Source organism: Electrophorus electricus, chromosome 3, assembly GCF_041902795.1.
Source record: "Electrophorus electricus isolate QZ-2024a chromosome 3, ASM4190279v1, whole genome shotgun sequence".
Taxonomy (NCBI): domain Eukaryota; kingdom Metazoa; phylum Chordata; class Actinopteri; order Gymnotiformes; family Gymnotidae; genus Electrophorus; species Electrophorus electricus.
In genome coordinates, this window is record NC_137499.1 from 18,536,991 (window position 1) to 18,557,539 (window position 20,549).

Below are 20,549 nucleotides of genomic sequence, written 5' to 3' on the forward strand. Positions count from 1 at the left end.
AAGAGTCTATTCACTTTGTTATAAACTTGAGTAAGCCATGCAACTGTTCAAATTAGACACCATGAGATAATCACCAATGAATGCAGTCTATTAAAAAAATTTAGCCTGCATATAAGTAACATTGCCTAAAGTAACACAACCATGAATTACATAGTGAAATCTTACTGTATGCAGACATAATTGATACATGTTGCATATTACACTGTAAAATCTTGCTGTATGTATACTATTAAAATTGTCCTGATCCTTGCTCCACACTTTAAGTGTGTAGCCTTCTTTGGCATAAGATTACTGCTTCAGGGAAACATACCAGATATCTCGAGTAAGAATGGATTTGCTTATCCATTTCATATTTGCCTCCAACCTTGAGCATTAAAAGCCCCTTTCTAAATGAAAGAGCCAAGCCTCGCATTCCTTCACATGCAAACCTTTGAACTTAGCACAATGGGATCCTCCCCTGCAAACATCATCTACTTTTGTTTGCCCATCGAAGAGGAGAAAGGGCCAACGTATCGCTTACGCTCTTAGGATGGCGTACATGCAAACGGAGAGTCCAATAAGTTGAGATTCGACACCTGTTTGGCTGAACACTTCCACGCTTGTTCGCAGTCAATCCACCGCTCTGCCTTCAGGTTAAGGCCTTTTTTTGCCCAGCTATAATACATTCCCCAAAACAGCACAGAATTTTGGCACAGACTGTAAACAAAGCCCCACTATCCCCTTTGGCACACACAGCCTTTAAAGCCATTATCTACACCAGAAGCACTGGGACAATGCAGGGGGGTGGGGGCTCCTTCTCCTGCTCATTGAAAGTCGTCTAATAGTTACATATAAGGCTCCATGTAAGATTTCTGTGTTTATGTTTAACAATCCTCCAAATATCTTTTTAATTTGAATTACATGATGGTCAATTAATGTAATTCCATAGTTTGTTTCCAAGTTAACTTTCAACCATGCTTGGCAACATAGTTCAATGTTCAATGACAAATTTGCCAAAATGCAACAAACGTAAATGGTTATTTTTGTTAAATGTAGCATGAATACATAGACTAAGCAGACAAAAAATGTCGGCTCAAATGCTGGCTCACAAGAAGTTTCATAATAACCATTAATTTACAAGCATCAGGCACGTGCAAAAATTTGCACATTGCCCTTTTAAATATCACCTGTATGTTTAATAATTAAAGGTTAATGATTAATGTTTAATCACCATTTTCAGCTAAATAAGAATGTGAGACAGACAATTACACGATACAATCTATATTACAAGTATGACCTTGGGCACTGAAAACTGATACAAGGCAGTTATTAGGACAGCAATTATCACAAAATGCTGATTGTTCCAACAAGTACAAACCAGTGCAACAAGTAACTAGAGACTGGTTCTCTGTTGTGTTTATAAGTGAAATCAGGAATTACATTCTCTCATTATTGTAAAAACAATTAAACAGTACAAATCATTTTGTAAGTAATTTTGGGAGATAAGCTTGCACTCAACAGGAACATAAACGCTTTTCCTAGTGAAATCAAGTTAGATGGAGTTTAATCATACCACTGCACGACAATGAAGCCTCGCTTCCAAATGGGGGAAAAAAAAAAACAAAAAAAAAACAAAAAAAAAAACGATACAATACAAATGGACACAATCCAGTCATCTTCAAATAAACCCAGAGAAGAATAATTCATATAGAGGATTAAAAGTGCAGGAAAAAAATAATTTCATTGAAGGTACAACAACATTCTTACATTTTACTTTTTTTTTAACATATCTTGTCTTTTTCAAGCTTAACACTACCCCTACCTGACAGAACAACAGACATGATATGAAATCTTATGACAGCCTTTCAGACATGAATTAAACTACAATTAGATAACTGCACTGTAAGAGAAGTACAAGTTAAATTTTATATTAAAAAGCAAAAATGTACTTCAATTTCAAAAATGGTTATTTTTGACCAAATCATAATCTGTATGCAGAAGCCAGCCCTTAACATTTTACAAGAGCCCTAGGATGTTCTCAACAAAAATATAATCTCAGCAAAAATCTAATCCAAATATTAAAAGAAAAAAAATACAGCATCAGAAAAGGGTTATTAGAAACCCATTTTTGTTGATTAATATGCAGTATCTGACTAAAAATGTAGATTTATGACATTTAGCTGACTTTTTTATTTCCCAAAGCGACTTACAATTATGACTGAATACAATTTGAGCAACTGAGGGTTAAGGGTCTTGCTCAGGGGCCCAACAGTGGCAACTTAGCAGTGGTTTGGCTTGAACTGGCAACCTTCTAATTACAAGTCAAAGTACATAGAATTAACAAATGCATTGGACTGACTGAAGTAAAGAATTTTCTCTTAGCCATTGTAATGAATCTGCTTTGAGATGAAAAATAAATGCTATCAGGGTGAAAACAGGAAACGTAAAAACACTTTCTACCACTTGGAAAAGCCATCCTAAATCTATCTTAAGGCCACAAGAGTCATTAAAAGATATGAGGCAGTGAAAATGCCTGGCTTATGAACTGCATGCCTAAACAGAATGTATTAATTAAATCACAATATTAGATGGTTTACTGGGCTTGAATAAAACAAATCTTATAACTGTACAACATAATTAAAAAACTCCATAATAATTGTAATAAATAATGCTTCTATCAAGAGTACAAAAAAAAATCCAGGAATATTTCAAATTATATAACCTTGAGTTTGAAGGCACCAGCATAATAAGCACTTACAGGTAAGTGACAAAGGATATTAATATCTCTAAAGAAAATTCCCTGGATTTTAGTTATTCAGCATGTGAACAAATGTGTAACAAACAGGAAACTAACAATTATATTTGATATTCATATCCTCACAATTATTTGGGCACATCAGTGAATAGTGAAATCATTCCTAAGAGTACGATCAGAGTGCTTGTTTACACAGTACTATTTAAATGTACTGGACTGGTGCAGAGCAGTCTTTCATTTGGTTTCATTTGAGTCCGTTACTGTCTGCAGCAAGTCCAGCATGCATCCTGCATGAACATGCTAGAGATGTTAAACTCAGGCCCACCCTGTCTTTAAGCCCAAGTGGTTTGGATAGTGCTTTAGATACAGCCACCAACCCCCTTGTCCTCCATAGAGGCACTCCTAGTGGGCTAGCACTAGGTAGCCATGTGCTTTCAGCAGCTCAGTTCTAGGCATTCACAGCGCTGTCTCGAAGATAACCAGGTTAGAGACATTGCTGGGGGGCAAGCCATTGGTCAGATTGGGTCGGCTGCGGTTCATATAAGCCTGCAAGCAGAGGAGAGGGTGCAGGTGAGTGTACACGGCTGAGGGGATGCACAAGGCCCTTTTAGAAGACTTGGAGGGAGATGAAACATAGCTCTCATTTCCATTGTCAGCCAACAAAGCACTTCCAAACATGAGAACACACACAATAGATAAGCGAATGGCTGCAAAATTCCCCCTTCTTTAATATCATTATTTTGCAGAAATCAAAACCTTACATTGTATCCAGGAACACCGATTGGCTGAGAAAGAAGACGGCAGACAAAAAGACACCTGGCATTCTATTTCTTTTTTCTTTTTTTTTTGGATGGAAAAGAAAAAGTCCCTGACGACACAAAGGAGCGACCGACAAATAGTTGGCCGTCCTATCAGATATACTCCCAATTGAGCTCACATTCATGGGACACAAAGGCAGAACAGCACGGTATCGGGTGATGTGTGTTTGAAAACCCACCGGTCAGCTCCACAGGGCCCGCTCCTTGAATGAGTTCAGTGGGGAGAGAGGCACAGGGGAAACTGATCCGGAGAGAGAGCAGGGGGCAAAAGGCTACTACAATGTCCCTCCCTCCATCGGCTCACCGCTGGAGAGGGAAAAACTGATCCGGACTAAGGGCACAATGGCCAGGGCTCTGTGAAATACTACATTTGGAGAGTCTCTGACATGGGCACATGCGACGCAGCAGGAAAACGGGACAGGAAGAGAGAATACATGCTGCAGAGCGCAGGAAACTAAGCAGAGGGCTATGGTCAGTATGTGGGTGTGTGTAAATGCGCACGCGCACACCCACGTGTGGGTGAATATATCACAGCATAGGTTCATGTGTGTGAAAGAATGCATGAGCATGGGTCGCTACATTAATAAATGACTATGAACTACTGCATGAGAGACTTGCTGTTCTGTGTACCTGTTTGGCCTGCTGTATTAGGGAGGCTGCTTCTGCCTTTCCTGTCTGTTGCACCATCTTGTAAAATATTCCATCCTGGTTCTGCAGCAGGACATAGGGCTCATCATACTCATGGATCCGGCCAGCATCAAGAACCTGGAAGTGTAGAACTTTGTCAGTTTTAACGAAGAATCCCTAAATAGTACATCAATGTGCTACTCATCTACTTATCTAGAGTTACCATCATCTCAGGGTATAGGTTGTGCCCACCACTTCTCTTCCACCCCAACGCACTTCTGACCATGACCAGCAGTAATTACAGCAATTGGTAAGCCAGTAAACTGCAATAGCGTCAGTCAGGATAGGTTTGTGTGTGAGGTAAACAGTAATTATGTGAGATGCGAGTTGTTGGGGTGGAGGGGTGTGCTGTGGTTTAGCTAATCATACAGTTACACTGCATGCAACACTAAACTGACCACAGAGGAAAGAGAAATGATTGAAGGAATAAGCCAGCAAGTGACAAGATGACTGTGGTGCTTATCCATTGTGTAGTTTCAATGTGTAATTTTCAGAAGGATAACTTGCTATATACAGCAGTTGGAGGACCACTTTATAATAATAATAATAATAATAATAATAATAATAATAATAATGAAAAAGAATCATTAACTGATTTGTATCCTCTATACCCATAATTGTCAATATGGTAAAAGAAAGAATTTAAATTTTTCTCTTTTCTCTGTCCACTCCTTCATCCAACTCATTTAGACAGGCATGGCTACTTCTTTGCTGTATGCTGAAGTGCTGGGGAAACACACTGATGGGATACAAAATTAGTATATAAGAAACTTAGTATATGACAAATGTAGTATATGAATAGTATATGACATAGCACTTTTGTAAGTAACTCATAAGAGTGTCTGCTAAATGCTGTAAACGTAAACTTAAAGCAAGGTCTACATATCAAGGTTGCATGTTAAGCATGTGGAAGATGAGCAGCAAGAAGGCATTACATTTTTATACTACTGGATTGTCACCAGTGAGTCTTTGGTCTAAGAGGTCCAGTGAGACCATTCCTGCTGTTATGGGGAAACCTCAGATAAGTCTGTGTGGTGTCCATCAACTTAAGGGCATTGCTGAAGTCTCTTAACAAGGCTGGAGACAGTGTCACACACCAGTATGCGGTCACTGTCTAAGATCGTGTTCAGCCTGTGGGCGATGGTGAGGACTGTACACTCCTGGAACTTCTCCCGAATGGTCTTCTGAATGAGCTCATCTGTTCTGTAAAGTGCACACACACAACCACAGTGCCCCAAGCTAAGACTGAGGTGAATGAGACATGTTATTTCTGTATCCCACCAGGTAACTTGCACAGTTCACTCAGTATTTGCTGGAGAGACATTACAGCCTGGCAAGAATGAGTGCTAAGGGTAACAAATTAAATGTCAAAAATTTAGCCTCGCACCTTGGGTCCACGTTAGCTGTAGCCTCATCGATGATAAGGATGCGGTTCTTCCTCAGGATCGCCCTGGCCAAACATACGAGCTGTCGTTGGCCAACACTAAAGTTAGAACCAGATTCAGCCAAAACTGTCTCTAGCTTACTGGGCAACTCTTCCACCACTGACTTCAGCTGGACCTGTGTGTATACACACATGTACATCCACACACAAATGCATGAAATTGAGCTGGACTTTGGGAGCACACATGAACAGACTATTTCTCTAATTACACGTACATAGCCAAAGCTCAAGGTCCAAATTTGAATATGACAGTACATGCATATTAGTGTTGCTGGACATGTTTGCATTTGGACTGCTGTATTCCTATATATAAAGTTTAGTAAATATGGCTTGAGACAGTATCTTCTGTTTCTGCACAAGAATGTGTGTGTGTGTGTATACCTCCTCCAAAGCATTCCACAGATCCTCATCTGAATGCTGACTAAAGGGGTCCAGGTTCTTTCTCATGGTGCCAGTAAATAAGACAGGATCCTGTGGGATGATGGACATCTTTTGGCGGAGGTCATGGAGGCCAATGTCAGAGGTCAACACGCCATCCACATAGATCTTGCCCTCTGGTTCTGCCAGGCGGAACAGTGCTGAGATCAGAGAGCTCTTCCCTGCGCCAGTCCTACCCACAATACCGACCTTACCGATGCAACAGATGAGATGATGAATAAAGGATTTGGATCAACAGAATGTCTGACAGATGCTAAATGCCACAAAAGGCTCACACACCTGCATAAGCTTATGATAATTGGCATTGGTGTGTTTGACTTACCTTCTCTCTGGGTCTAAACATGGCTGTCATGTTTTTGAGGACCACAGGCCCATCAGGACTGTAGGAAAAATTGACTTGGTCAAATGTGATCAGGCCTTGGAGTGGCCAATCAGGAGGAGGGTGCTCCTGCGTTTCCCATGGGGCTTCATTCTCCAGCTCTGTGTACTCCACAACCCTCTCTACTGATGTCATCTATGTGTGCACAACATACAAAACAACATACAGAGGAGGGATTGGACTGACACCTTCAAATACTGCCTCTTTAACACTGCCCTCAAAGAACACTCCTTGGCTGTCAAAGGAAGCCCCTACCAAGTTCTCTACTTCCGCACTCTGTCGGACCCCCCACTGGAACGTGCCCATCAGGGCGATGGCGTAAGAAAGAGCTAAACCCACAGCACCTGCTTCCAGGTCTCACAGACACAAGACAGAGTGGCATGTGAATACAAGTTCAATTTAAACACAACAAAACTGACAGCTCCATTTCCAACACTATTCCAGACATGCATAAAACCAGACTTTCTCCACTGAAACATGCTGGTTTTAATCCACATCCAGAAGGACCATAGCAGTCTGTCTTTAAATTATTTAATATGGCTATCTGGGAAAATATTATAAAATATTCAAACGCTCCATAAAACTTGAAAATTAGGTCTGCTCTCAGCAAGTGATAATGATCATTTCTGCTACCGTTTCTCATTAGCAGGCATCCAAAGGACATTATGGTGACAAACACGGAACACATGCCATCCAGGCGCACTGCCAACCAGCGTGATGTGGTCAGGAACAGGAACCAAGCTTCTGAATGGGCACAATTTGGAGAATAGACTGCTTTGGTTTGACTCAAGACTGCAGAATGAAGCGGTGTGCTCATGCAGAATGGAGAATAGTACTGAACTTGTCAGCAAACCTGAGTGCAAATCTTGATGGGCATCAAAGGTTTGCTGAAACCTTTCTTCAGCCTTGAAGGCCCGGATAGTCCACAGACCTTGTAGGGAGGAAGACAAGTGGGAGAATACAGGGCTCCGGGCTAGAGAGAACACAAACAGCAGCACTTTGTAAGATAACTCAAGTTATGACTGCATTTAAATAACTTCATATTTGGCTATGATGGCATAATGCCTTATCATAGCCATTTGAAGACACTCACTAGTAGATTCAAGACGTTTGATATCACGAGAGGTCTGCAGGAAGTAGCGTCGAAGGAAGAGAAAGACTATAAGTAGGGGCAGCACAGGGAGCAGTATCCAGGGCATGACTGATGCAGCCACAGCGATGGTACCTAAAATCAGCAAAAACACCTACAGCGAGACAGACACTGTAAGTTCTTTGTCATGGTGGTAAACTGCAGAATTTTTAAAAGCACTCTGATGAGCTGCTGAACAGCTTTTACCCACAGTCACATCAGGGCACCTAGGCATCCCCACCATCTTTTGCCATGACTTGACATTTTCTGAGAGTCCTCATGTAATACAGGCATATCCATGGGTTCAGATGGTGAAAATCCTCACAAGTCTTTCTCCCTTCCTCTAACATATAATCATGGGCATAATGTAACTGAAGTCATGTTGTGGTGCACCAGAAATGGACAAAGAGGTTTTCTTCCCTAGCTAGTTATGCTTTTCTAGTTGACCATTGAGACATTTTGCTGATGGCATGACAACTCAAGGTCTATACAAGGTCCCTACAGCAAGTTAAGAGGAAAGTCTTTCCCTCAAATTTGCTACTCCAAACCATTGGCCTAGGTAGAACATCAGCATTGCTGTCCATGCTGCTAAGGGTGACAAAGTTAAATGCGCACTCTCTGTGTGGCACAGAAACAGCTGTCCCATCTTTCCTAGTTGGACCTAATGAGCCATGACAGGGGTTATTCTTTTGACAAAATGGGTGAGCAATGAGTTTAGAAGGGGAATAGACTGTGTTTACGTGGGGACCCAGGCATTTGAAGTCAGTGTGTCTAACCACAGACTAAAAAAATTCAAAGCCCTTCCATCTATATGGATGTATAGATGTCTTCTCTTATTGTCTACAGACTCTATGATTTGCTTTTACACCACAGCAGTTAATAGTGAGAAGGAGACAGTGGGACCCCTGAAAGACTGAGTGACAATAGTCAAAATGTTAGATTCCTTTCAGTGTGCCTGCCACCAAGAGAGAAAAGGAAGGATCCCCTGTCCTGACAAAATGAAAAGCAGTTTATTGGGAGGCCATTGTGCTTTTTTATTTAGTCTGTCAAGTATCAAACAATGGCGCTTTGTTTACATGAAGTGGCATTTGTCTTAGACACACACAGTCCACGTTGTGTTACCAGGGGAAAAGTTGATCTACTGTGGTCAAAATTCTCAACTGAATGAACATAATATTATTTTGTATCATTAGTGATTAGTAATTTAGTATTGCTGCCAGTTACTAGTTTTCAAGCGCATGCACACACACACACGCTTACTTGAATAAAGTCCACAAATGTCCAGGGCATTAAAGAGTCTACATGACCAATGTCCTTGGAGAAACGGTTTAAGATTCTTCCTAGAGAATACAGGAGAAAGTTAGTTAAATGTCCTCTTTCAAAATCAGCAACAAAAACTCTCTCCGATATCCACACCCATATATTCCTGTATTAGGAAGAAGAAAAAAAGAAAGAAATCAGGTAGGTTAATAAATCAGGTCTGGTGTTATTTAGAACAGTGTTAATTGCAGGAATTATTTAAAATTTTATCTTATCAGACACAGTATAATATGGCCTGCACTAAAGGCCCTTTAACCCATAGAGCAATCTGATCAACATTAAACAGTGGATTCAAAACAAAAAATGTAAATGGACTCCTGCTCATTAGGTGAACAGAAGCAGCACACTGAACATTTAAGTTCACAAGTCACCCATGTGGAAGGACTAGTGACACTAGAACAATAAACTGTACTGTCTATCATTCATCTGGCTTCTGAAGGGCTCACTTAAATTCAACCATTCAACACATTCAACAATCACATCCAAAAAGTGTCAGCAATTATGCATCTTTGAGACCAACATGGGCTTTCTTTCTGAGAAAATAGCTCATATGTGCATGCTGTTATAATGTTCTCTATTCACAAACAGAGATAAAAAAACAAAGAGAGGATACAGTTCACACTGTGAAGTGTCTGCTACAGTAGTACTGTTCAGTTAATGGTGTGGTCAACTTCTCTTGCCAAACTAATCTCAATCATAAACCATTTTTCACAAGATTTCTTTCAGGCCTTGGGCTAATGTTGGAGTACCCACCACTGATAATGAAGCCAGAGTAATGGTTTCCTACCATCTCCAAAAACCATAAAGCAATAAGGCTTTTGAGGCATAAAAAAAAAAAGCAGGAACACCCTGATAAGATGCTAAAAAAGGATCAAGTCACCTGGAAAATAACACACAGAACCACAGCCATTTGCTCGTCAGAGGCTGAAACATCACGAGGCTGTATACTCTGGATTACTCGAAATTTGTGCAATTAGCATTCAGAGCACCAGGCAGTCCAAACCAGCCATATCAGCTGCCTTTTCCCTGTAAACTACAGGCACGCTCCTCCATTATCAGCCATGCTTGGGTACCATGTGACTAAGCCAATAGCAGCTACAATCAACCAATTCAGACGAGACTAAAGTTCTGATGTGGGGACTCTAACACTGAAGAATTATAGGTCAGTGAGCGGCCACAGTGATCCTCCTCTTTACTAGAGATTCCAAGACAAGGTTCTAAGGTCCTAGTGGTAAATGTAAGCTTACAACCAAATCTCAGTACCTACAGAAACTGTTTAAAACAACTGCATTGGTGGAATATTAAATATCTTTCCACAATTTTGAGACTTTTATTATGAACTATTATCAGTATGGGTTAAATTAGCATCAAGTTTCAGCCTTTAGCATTATAACCTACTCTTAATGTGGGTATTTGAGGTCAAAAAACATAACTCATTGCAGCCACTCATAAATAACATGTTATCTAGACAACTCTAAAGAGCAAGGCACATTAATTAAACCATGGAAGCATTATACAGGCTTTCTCTAGTGTTGTGTTCAGATTTTCCTAAAAATTGCTTATCGACCCATGGACTCATTCTGCAGATAAGAACAGAAAGAGAGTGGCCTGTCGGATCTGTGGGCCTGTGAATGCCGGCGGTGTGTTTGCTCTGGTTAACGCCTCCTCACACACCTGCCCATGGCGCTCTCACGCGAGCCGTTTGCCAGGCGCCAGAGATGAAGCGGTTCCCATGTTCTCTAAAGCCCTGGACACTCGCTGTGTGGACTCGACTTCAGCAAGCAAACAACAGAATCTAAAGTAAACACTATTAAGGCTGAATCACTCTGGCTTCTTCTTTGTGTTGGCCCTCGATCAAGGAGGTGTGGAAATCAGGACATGTGACACATTAAAGAGCTAACTCTCAGGCAAGCAATTCTTGTGGCAACACTCCATTTGTTTACAGTGGCAGAATGCCAATCAAAGACAAACAGGGTGATAACAGGATAGTAGTAAAAAAATACTTATTTTTTGTGAACGTGTGCCATTTAAAGATAAGATTTCTTTTTTTGTTTAAGTGTGGGGGATTTAGGTTTCTTCTAGATTACTATGTACCTGAAAGTAATGCAATATTTATTTTTTCAATTGATAAAATGTGTGACTGCCATAGTTGTTTATGAAACTGTAGTAGCAGCAATAACAGTCTAAATAAAACCTAAAATAAATAAGCAAGTTATATTTACACAATTTACAATTCAAGTTATGATTAATGATAGTAATGAGCTTCTCCTACTGTACTTTTGAATCAATGTTAATAAAGCCTGTAACCTAGCTGAAATGGAATGAAAATGTCACACTTGGAAAGGTTATTCTGTATCTAAGGGAGCAGCTGCTGTAACCAACAACTGTCGGTTTAAGAATACATAAAAGGTCACTATAGACCTCCTATACCCCTGATGCAGATTAATGGCATTTGGCTAATGATTTTATCCAAAGCAACTTACAAATCTGACTGAGTAAAACAATTGAGGGTTAAGGGTCTTGTTCAGGGGCCCAACAGTGGGGACTTGGCAGTGGTAGAACTGGTAACCTTCTGATTACAAGTCAAGTACCTTAACCACTCAGCTACCACTACCACCCCCAACTTCAGATAATTAGGCTGCTAGCTGTCAAAATAAGTAAATAATAAGTATTAAAAATGTACAAAATAACCTAAATACATTATATCTCTAAACTATATATACATATATGAATTACCTTAAAAAACTAAAATAAATATATAAATTGATAAATAAATGCTGTAAAACCATTTTAAACCCTTAACACTGAAAATAAAAGTTTCAGAGAGGCTGGAATACACCTTTTACATCAAATGTAATACTGAATCTTACAGCACATTATGTTGTCTTTGCAGGCAGTCTGCTGTTGCCCAAGTCAGGTGTCTGCCTTGAAGGTCTGTGTGCTTTCTACTGACTAGAGTATTAACAGACACTGCAGCAGATGAAGGATAATTTAAAAGATACACACACACAAAATAATGGAAAACCTTTTTGTAAGTAACTGACTGACATTTTTGTTATATAGGTTTGAGTATTTGATCCCCTGGGATTTTCACACACTACAGTCTCTAGTTTCAACAGAATGGTGTGAATAACGTGCTTCTGTTCTGCAGGCAGAAACACCTTGTTGAGAGGTCAGAGGAGAATGGCCAGACTGGTTCAAGCTGATGTTTATGATGGCACAAACAACCATTCTTTACAACCATGATGAGCAGAAAAGTATCTCAGACATTGACGCATAAGGTAGATGGGCTAAAACAGTAGAAGACCACATTGGGTTCCACATCTGTAAGCCAAGAAAAGGAATCTGAAGCTAAAGCGGGCACAGATTCCCTGAAACAGGACATTTGAAGATTGGAAAAATGCTGTCTGGTCTGACTTTTGACTTGTGCTGTAAAATGTAGATGGCAGGAGCAGAATATCTGGTGGTGTAATGCAATCTGGAATGTTTTCTTTGCACAAATTGGGCCCCCGAATATCAATTCACCATCATTTGACTGCCAGATTATCCAGTTGTTGCTATTCATGTGCATACAATCTGTAGGAGATAGTAAATATTTCAGTGTAGCACTCAAGGTTTCCATATATAAGTATGTTTCAGACAGAGGCCCTTCATCAGCTATGCAAGCAAAGTGCTACTGAACTTTCAGGACATGAGGCCAGTTTATGTTCAAAACGGAAGATAAAAGCACGCACGCACGCACGCACACACACGCCTATGCTGCCCTCTTCTGGACAATCAATACTACTACTTATAGTCTGCATAATATGAGAATCTTTAGGAAGGAGGAAGTGTTCCACCATGAAACCAGAAGTCTGTCAGGGACTCACCAATCGGATTAATGTCGAAGAAGCGGACAGGTGTCCTGAGGATGCAACTGAACATGCGGTTGTGGAGCGTCTGAGCAGAGCACACCAGAGTGTTAAACATCAGCAGACTGCACAAGAAGCCAAAGATAATAGTGGCCACTGTCAAACCTGACGCAAAAGAACAGAAGCTCTGTGTAAGAATGAGTGACCTGGTTATAAAATCCATTCAATATATATATATGAAGACAAAGCATATGTTGTAATATTTTGTTAATATAAAGGAAAAAACACTACAATATTTATTATATTACATTTTATCGATTATGTGAGACAAGCGTTTGGGTGTAGGTGTGTACCTGAGTAAATGCCCAGGTAAAAGTCAAGTGAGAGCTGTTCACTATGGCTGGTGTTAACACTGTTGCTGAAGGTAAAATTACGGTTGATCACATCCAGCTTTTCCTGTTCTGAAGCCCTGTTGATTCAGATCATGCAATCGCTGCAAAAACACTTAGTGTATTGCAATTGAGACTCTAGCAAATAAAAATTCTATTTGCTTAATAACTGACTTAGCAAAAGAAAGTATTAATGGAAAAACATATGCATCCATATTTGTGCATTCAGCAGATGCTGTTATATCAAAAATGAGAGTAAGTGAAACAAACTGCTACTGCTTTGACATTTCCACCAAGTCACTTACCAGTATGCAAGCCACCAGTCTTGAAGAATATATGCCACCTGTGGATCGAAACAGAACATTAGCTCAACAAGCCACCAGCACAAACAGACAAAATGAGTGAGGTGTTGGGGAGGTCACACAGTTGGTTGCACCTGCGCGAGCAAGTTGAGCAGTACAAGGACTATGAGCATGAGGATGTTGGCACCAGCCCTGAGGTATTTCAGATACATGTGTATGCCAATGGTGCCCTCGGAGCGGCTCTCCTCAGCAACAGTCTGGAGAGGTTCTGCCTGGCCATGACAAGACAACACAAAGAAGTGATACTCAAATGTGCAAGATATTCTTTTCATGTGGAAATGCACATTACAAAAGCAGTCATAATGGACAATGGGAGAGGAAGGACCAAAACAAAAATAGTATCAAATGAATTATTACTGATAAAATAAGACGACGAGCCTCCTGCATTCAATTAATTTGCATTTTCTGAAAATGTTATGCCTACTTTACAAATATCACAGGGTTGTCAAAGTCCAGTCCTGGAGGATAGAATCCAGCAGTTTGGTGATTGCTCTGCTCAGACACATCTACTAAACCTGTGAATTGGTTGATGAGTTCAATCATGTGTGATTAAGCAGTTAAGTCACCAAACCATGTTAGATTCCTACTCTCTTAGACCAAGGTTTTGACAACATAGGGCTACATTAACTAGTATTATATAATTGATTAATGTAATATTATTCAGTGCAGTACTATGGTATTAAACCTTTTCATTCTGAACATTTTCATTCATTCTTCTCCGTCTCATGAATCCAAACTAAGCAAAACAACAACAGAAGTTACCACCAGATGGCACATTTGACACATATATTCTACTTATTATAACAGGCTATGAGCTTCTGAATGAACCAATTAGAATCAAACAAACATACTGGCAGCTGGTCTGCCTCTTCATTGACAGACAGCACCGATGAGGTGCGTGAGCGCACTGAGTTCTGAGAAAGAGTTCGGCTGCGGGAGGGTTCTCCGACCCCTCCAGCCTGCTCCTCATCCTCTTCCTTCTTCAGTAACAAGGCAAAGTCCACACCTGAACGCAGCAGCTCAGAGTACGTGCCCTGAGCCACCAGTTGACCCTGGAGGGGATTTAAAATAACTTTTTCCTTGACAAATTAGGATTATCTTTAACTTGTTATTACTGTAAACTTGGCACAACACCAACACCAGAGAGACAGAGAGAGAAGAAAGAACAAAAAAAAAACAAAAAAAAGACAGAAGTATTCAGAAAAAATGGATAAACAATGTAATATGGGTTCTTCCATCCACTTACTTGCACACAAACAAACTTAGAAGTAGCAGGAGTAAAGCAAACTACATAAAGTGTTTGTTTAAATGCAATCTAATTTATGCCATGATCACCTTGGTGCGTGAGCAAAGAGAGGATTGGCAGCAAGAGATAAAAAATTTAAAACAAAAACAAAAACAACAACAACCGAAATACAGAGAATGACAGGAGGCAATATATTTTCTTCTTTCCACTTAGCTGTAGTGGGAGTACTGCCAACTATATATAGATGTTTACACACTCTGAAACCTAGGCTAGACCATGACCATATTGGTGTGCCGCTACACACTACACATGTACTATACAGAGGAGTGTGCAGCCATTCACCTCTGAGAGTATTATTAGTTCAGTGGATTAAAGTCATCTTGGGGCATGGATTCCCATGCCTGGAATGTGGAGCAGTAGCCCTGCAAACACTCACCTCTTTCAAAACCAGGATGTGATCAGCCGCTTTCAAGTACTGCAGCTGGTGGGTAACCAGGATTCTCGGCTTCTCCTTCAAAATGCCGCAGATACAGCTGCAGTACACACAGGTGAAACACAGCCACTCAACAAAATCCCCTATACACATTTAGGCACACTGATTCATACACTAATACACTAACAGGTACCCGTGACTTAATATGGATTGCCTTGATGATACATGCGGTTTTTCATTTAATTAAAAGGGGCACCAAAAAGAGGAAATGCCAGATTGAATGCCTTGTGTGAGCATAAGAACAGGCAGAAAAAGCAAGGCAGTTGTGTCAAAGGAACATCACACTGAGAGCAGGCCACAGGAAATGAAAGAAACCAGCAAATCCAAAATATCACTAAGGAGGAAAAACTAAAATACAGGAGTTCTTGACTGGACAAATTAATATGAGCTGAAATTGACATTCAAAAACTTTCAAAAGATTTTAAAACTTTTACTTTGATTTGTTTAGGTACATACCCAAAATGTGGAAAGCAAACAATAGACAGCCATTATTCTAAAGTGTAGATGTAAAAAGTGCTGTCACAGTGCTATGACCATTTATTAAAGACAGTATTCAAAACGATACTGTTACAATGATCTATATTACAATACTTTAAGGAAAGTCACTGAAATAAAAAGAGAAACTTACTGCTCAAATAAATGCCTGCCCACCTCCGCATCCACTGCACTCAGGGGGTCATCCAGTAGGTAAATATCAGCATCTTGATATACAGCCCTATGAAAAATGCATGTTTGCACCCACCCACACACACACACAAAGAACATTATTAACCACTAAGCAGCAATTAAAAGAAATTCTTTGGCTCTTCGTCATGTAGGTGTGAAGCTGATCCAGTGCAGAGCTGACTTTGTGTGACAATAAATGTCCTCACTGTAACCAACAATCAATTTTGAGCATTTTTAACATTCTCCAACTTTAGCATTATGCAAACTACATGATGCTATCTGTCTGTTTTTGTCACTTTGACTCTCAAGGATCTCCTTACCTACAAATGTTATTCTCATCTCATACTGCAAGTCACTTTAAGGACTATACCAGAATGCATTATGATGTCCAGACTTTTGTAAGTCACTCTGGACAAGAACGTCTGCTAAATGCCATAAATGTAAATGGTTATGGAACTGGACTAAACATTTGACATGCCTTCCATCAAATTTTCTGCTGAATCTCACCAATATAACATCATGTAATAACACTGTTAGGCTGTTGTCAACAGAAAATTAATAGGAGATTGACGATATACCATTTGTGAAATATATTTACTCTGCAATGTGTAGATACAATTAATGTAGATAAGTTTTTGATCTCCTGATGTACTCTTGCAATATGAAATTCCTAACTATTGGAACATCAGTGTAAATTTAACATGTTTCTTTTTTCAGCAAGTGTGTTATTCTGTGCTGATAACTGATCTGTTTATGCAAGCCAGGTCCTGCAAGGAATGCAGCTAAGCTAATAAACTAGTTGTTTCATGCTAGTAACATTACTCAGTTATACTCACATGCATCTTCTGCACATTCTGAGCTCACTCAGTAAAATATTATGATAACCAAAATATACAAATTCAATGATTATGATTATTCAATGGTTATGATGTACAAAATCAAATTACTTTTACTTGCATATACAATCTATGTTTATATTCATGGAATAGAAGGGCATTGTCATTCTGATTAATATGTATTTTAGTGGAATTCACCCTTTAATCCACAATTCATACCTGGCCAGATTAACTCGAGCTTTCTGTCCTCCACTGAGAGTTGCCCCTCTGTCCCCAATCAGAGTCAGATCTCCCTCAGGTAGCAGTTCCATGTCCTAAAGTACATGGGGAGAGTAGAAAGTTTACAACACTTCCCATCCCAAGCAGCAACACAGAGGTGTTGGCTCTGTCAGATACTATATGTACTACTCAAGCAAGAATTTCAGTCAGACAGGAAATTTCACAGACAGCGTAACAGGCTAACAGCCTGTCAGGTAGTAGTCATACCCTTTTTAGAGCACAGGCCCTCAGAACCTTCTCATATCTCTGTGTCTGCAGCTTCTTCCCAAAGAGGATATTGCTGCGGATGGTCCCTGGGAACACCCAGGGCTGTTGGGATGCATAGGTCAGCTCCCCCTTGACCTTCACCACACCATTGTCCTGGGGCAGCTCTCCCAGAATGGTGCTAAGAAGAGAGGACTATAAAGAGAGGAAAAGAATGGACGTAGAGAGCACATACAGCATGACAGTGCAATGCATTATGAGTTGTCACAGTGACAAGGAAATACAGTTGAATCATCCAATCAGAAGTTAGGGAGAGAGCAAGTAGTGTTTGCACTGACCTTACCGGCCCCAACTGGGCCAATGACAGCAAGTAGCTGGCCTGCCTTCACAGTGAAAGATACATTTTGTAGAGTAGGAGCATCCAAACTCTGTAGTAGAGGGCATCAGGCATCTTTAGTTACTGAACTTAGTAAAAACCATGTACATATGCTACACACAGTGAGAGATCACCATGCATTTACCTTGTCCCAGTAGCAGATAAGATCTTTGATTTCCACTGATGCTTCCTTTCTCTCCTTTTGAGTCAACATCACATTGGTTTTAACCAGCTCATCCAGCAAGAGGAACTTCTGAGAACCCAACAGATCACTATAAGATCATATCTCACAGACAGGCAAAAGTCTTTTTCTCTCAACAGGTTTAGGTCTGATAATTCCCACCCGTCACACAGTGTTCACCAGGGTTCAGTTCTTGGCTCTTTTCATTATCACCTGTAGGTTACTGCTACGGCAATATCATCTGATAGCATGGCCGCCAGTTTTGTTACTATGCAGATAATGCATAAATCTACATCTGCACCAAGAATTTTGACTCCCACCTGCACTGGTTAGCAGCTTGACTGATATTAATATCTGTATGGCTAAGAACTTTTCGAAAATGGTAATAATTATTATTTATACAGCACCTTTCTCATACTCAAGGATGTTTTACAGACAAATATATATTAGCTTTTACAATCACTCACAAACCGATGAGAAGCGAAAGGCAATTTGCACATAGTGTACTCTCTTTCGGAACCCACAGCCCCCTCGGGGACTGTACCGGGTGCAGGGGAAGGGGAGGAGGTTAAGACTAGAGCACCAACCATCACTGTACACACACACACACACACACACACACACACACACACACACACACACACACACTCATCCATGTTTTTGGACTGTGGGAGAAAACCAGAGACCCTGCAGAAAACCCATGCAGACACAGGGAGAACATGGAAACTCCACCCAAATAGGAACTTGAACCAAAGTCTCTAGCACTTGGAGGCAAACATGATATCCACCAGCAAATAAGACAGCAACTAAGTAGCATCAGTTTAAAGTGTAAGTGCTCAGTGTTTGGGAGATTAACAAATTTCATCTGCATGATGTGAATGAACATTAGGTTATTTAGGTACACCTCCAGCATGGGTCACGTTAACCATTATGGTTGAAAGGAAGACTTTTTCCCCCTTCACTAGCCCAGTGGGTTTCGCACTACCTGTACTTTTTTCAAAAGAGATACATACTCATGCACAGTGCACTGATCATAACACGTGCAAAACAATCCAGTTAGCGATCCAGTAACATGTTTACAGATGAAGCAGTCTATAGCTTAGAGAGGAGGAGACTGGAGGACAGTGAATGGACTGCTCCCGCTCATTAGTCCGGTAAATATTTTTTACTGTGAAGCACTAACATACATTTGCTCATCATTTATATTATTACCGTTATATATTTATTTAAAATTTCTTAATGTTGCTACCATACTAAGCCAGCATTTGATGTTTTTAAATCCCTTAGATATAAATATACACTAGCTGGTCAAAAAAAGGTCACCACCTGGATTTAACTAAGCAAATAGGTAAGTGCCTCCCATTGGATAATTACTGCATGGGTCATTATGTTTCAGCTGGCAACAAGTTATTTAACCCTAACTGATGCAGTGAGTAGCTTCTCATTTGTTAAACAACCATGTTGAAAGACATCCTGTGGTCGTGGAAAAACATTTTAATCTGTTTCAGAAGGGTCAAATTATTGGCATGCATTAAGCAGAGAAAACATCTAAGGAGATTTCTGAAACTACTAAAATCAGGTTAAGAACTGTCCAACGCTTTATTAAAAAGTGGAAGAACAGTGGGTAAACATCATCTTTGAGGAAGGAATGTGGTTGGAAAAAAAAATCTTGAATGATGGTGATCGGCGATCACTTAAATGTGTGGTGAAATCAAATTGTAGAAAAACAACAGTAGAACTCAGGGATATGTTTAATAGTGAAAGTAAGAGCATTTCCACATGCACAATGCGAAGGGAACTCAAGGGATTGGGACTAAACAGCTGTATAGCCTTAAGAAACCACTTATCAGTGAGGCTAACCGGCAAAAACGGCTTCAATTTGCTAGGGAGCACAAAGATTGGACTCTGGAGCAACGGAAGAAGGTCATGTGGTCTGATGAGTCCAGATTTATCCTGTTCCAGAGTGATGGGCGCATCAGGGTAGGAAGAGAGGCGGTTGAAGTGATGCACCCCTCATGCCTAGTGCCTACCATACAAGCCTGTGGGGGCAGTGCTATGATCTGGGGTTGCTACAGTTGGTCAGGTCTAGGTTCAGAAACGTTATGTGCCCAAAGAATGAGGTCAGCTGACTATCTGAATATACTGAATGACCAGGTTATTGCATCAATGGATTTTTTTTTTCCTCCCTGATGGCATGGGCATATTCCAAGATGACAATGCCAAGATTCATTGGGCTCAAATTGTGAAAGAGCGGTTCAAGGAGCATGAGACATCATTTTCACACATGGATTGGCCACCACAGAGTCCAGACCTGAACCCCATTGAGAATCTTTGGGATGTGTTGGAGAAGACTTTGCGCAGTGGTCCAAATCTCCCATCATCAATACAAGGTCTTGGGGGGGAAAAATGTATGCAACTCGGGAGAGAAATAAATGACATTGCAGAAGCCTGTGGAAACGATGCCACAGTGAATGCATGCCGTAATCAAAGCTAAAAGCAGTCCAATTAAATATTAGAATGTGTGACATTTTTTTTTGGCCAGGCAGTGTATAGAATTAGTGTTAAATTTACATACTTAGAATTCATTCGTGATGGATTCGAATTCAGCATAAAACATGCTAAAAAGGACTTCACATTTTATTTTAGGAAGTAAAAAAAGTGTGTGTTGCCCGGTGTACTGCTTTATAATTATAACTTGCTGCATGTAATGCTGAAAG

At 40.3% G+C, this 20,549-nt stretch overlaps 1 protein-coding gene across 16 annotated transcripts in view; it reads right to left on the reverse strand.

Annotated features, from left to right (window-relative positions):
- Positions 1–1,526: 1,526 nt before the first annotated feature.
- Positions 1,527–20,549, reverse strand: part of abcc4 (ATP binding cassette subfamily C member 4 (PEL blood group)) — a 32,665-nt gene continuing 13,642 nt past the window's right edge. For 2 of the 16 annotated variants that reach the window (XM_027013653.3, XM_081710434.1), the window contains exons 9-30: positions 17,797–17,904; positions 17,614–17,703; positions 17,279–17,470; positions 17,012–17,106; positions 15,919–16,005; positions 15,234–15,330; positions 14,403–14,603; positions 13,626–13,763; positions 13,495–13,532; positions 13,154–13,269; positions 12,819–12,965; positions 8,890–8,969; positions 7,594–7,744; positions 7,354–7,473; positions 7,134–7,244; positions 6,756–6,856; positions 6,444–6,635; positions 6,065–6,310; positions 5,627–5,799; positions 5,337–5,442; positions 4,183–4,317; positions 1,527–3,280 (exon numbers count right to left, since the gene is read on the reverse strand). In XM_027013653.3, coding sequence (XP_026869454.2) covers positions 3,191–3,280; positions 4,183–4,317; positions 5,337–5,442; positions 5,627–5,799; positions 6,065–6,310; positions 6,444–6,635; positions 6,756–6,856; positions 7,134–7,244; positions 7,354–7,473; positions 7,594–7,744; positions 8,890–8,969; positions 12,819–12,965; positions 13,154–13,269; positions 13,495–13,532; positions 13,626–13,763; positions 14,403–14,603; positions 15,234–15,330; positions 15,919–16,005; positions 17,012–17,106; positions 17,279–17,470; positions 17,614–17,703; positions 17,797–17,904 — 2,814 coding nt within the window. In that variant the 3' untranslated portion in view covers positions 1,527–3,190. Of the gene's footprint in view, positions 3,281–4,181; positions 5,443–5,626; positions 5,800–6,064; positions 6,311–6,443; positions 6,636–6,755; positions 6,857–7,133; positions 7,245–7,341; positions 7,474–7,593; positions 7,745–8,889; positions 8,970–12,818; positions 12,966–13,153; positions 13,270–13,494; positions 13,533–13,625; positions 13,764–14,402; positions 14,604–15,233; positions 15,331–15,918; positions 16,006–17,011; positions 17,107–17,278; positions 17,471–17,613; positions 17,704–17,796; positions 17,905–20,549 lie in introns of those variants that run through there. The other 14 variants (XM_035525080.2, XM_035525078.2, XR_014122613.1 and 11 more) reach the window with 14 other exon arrangements.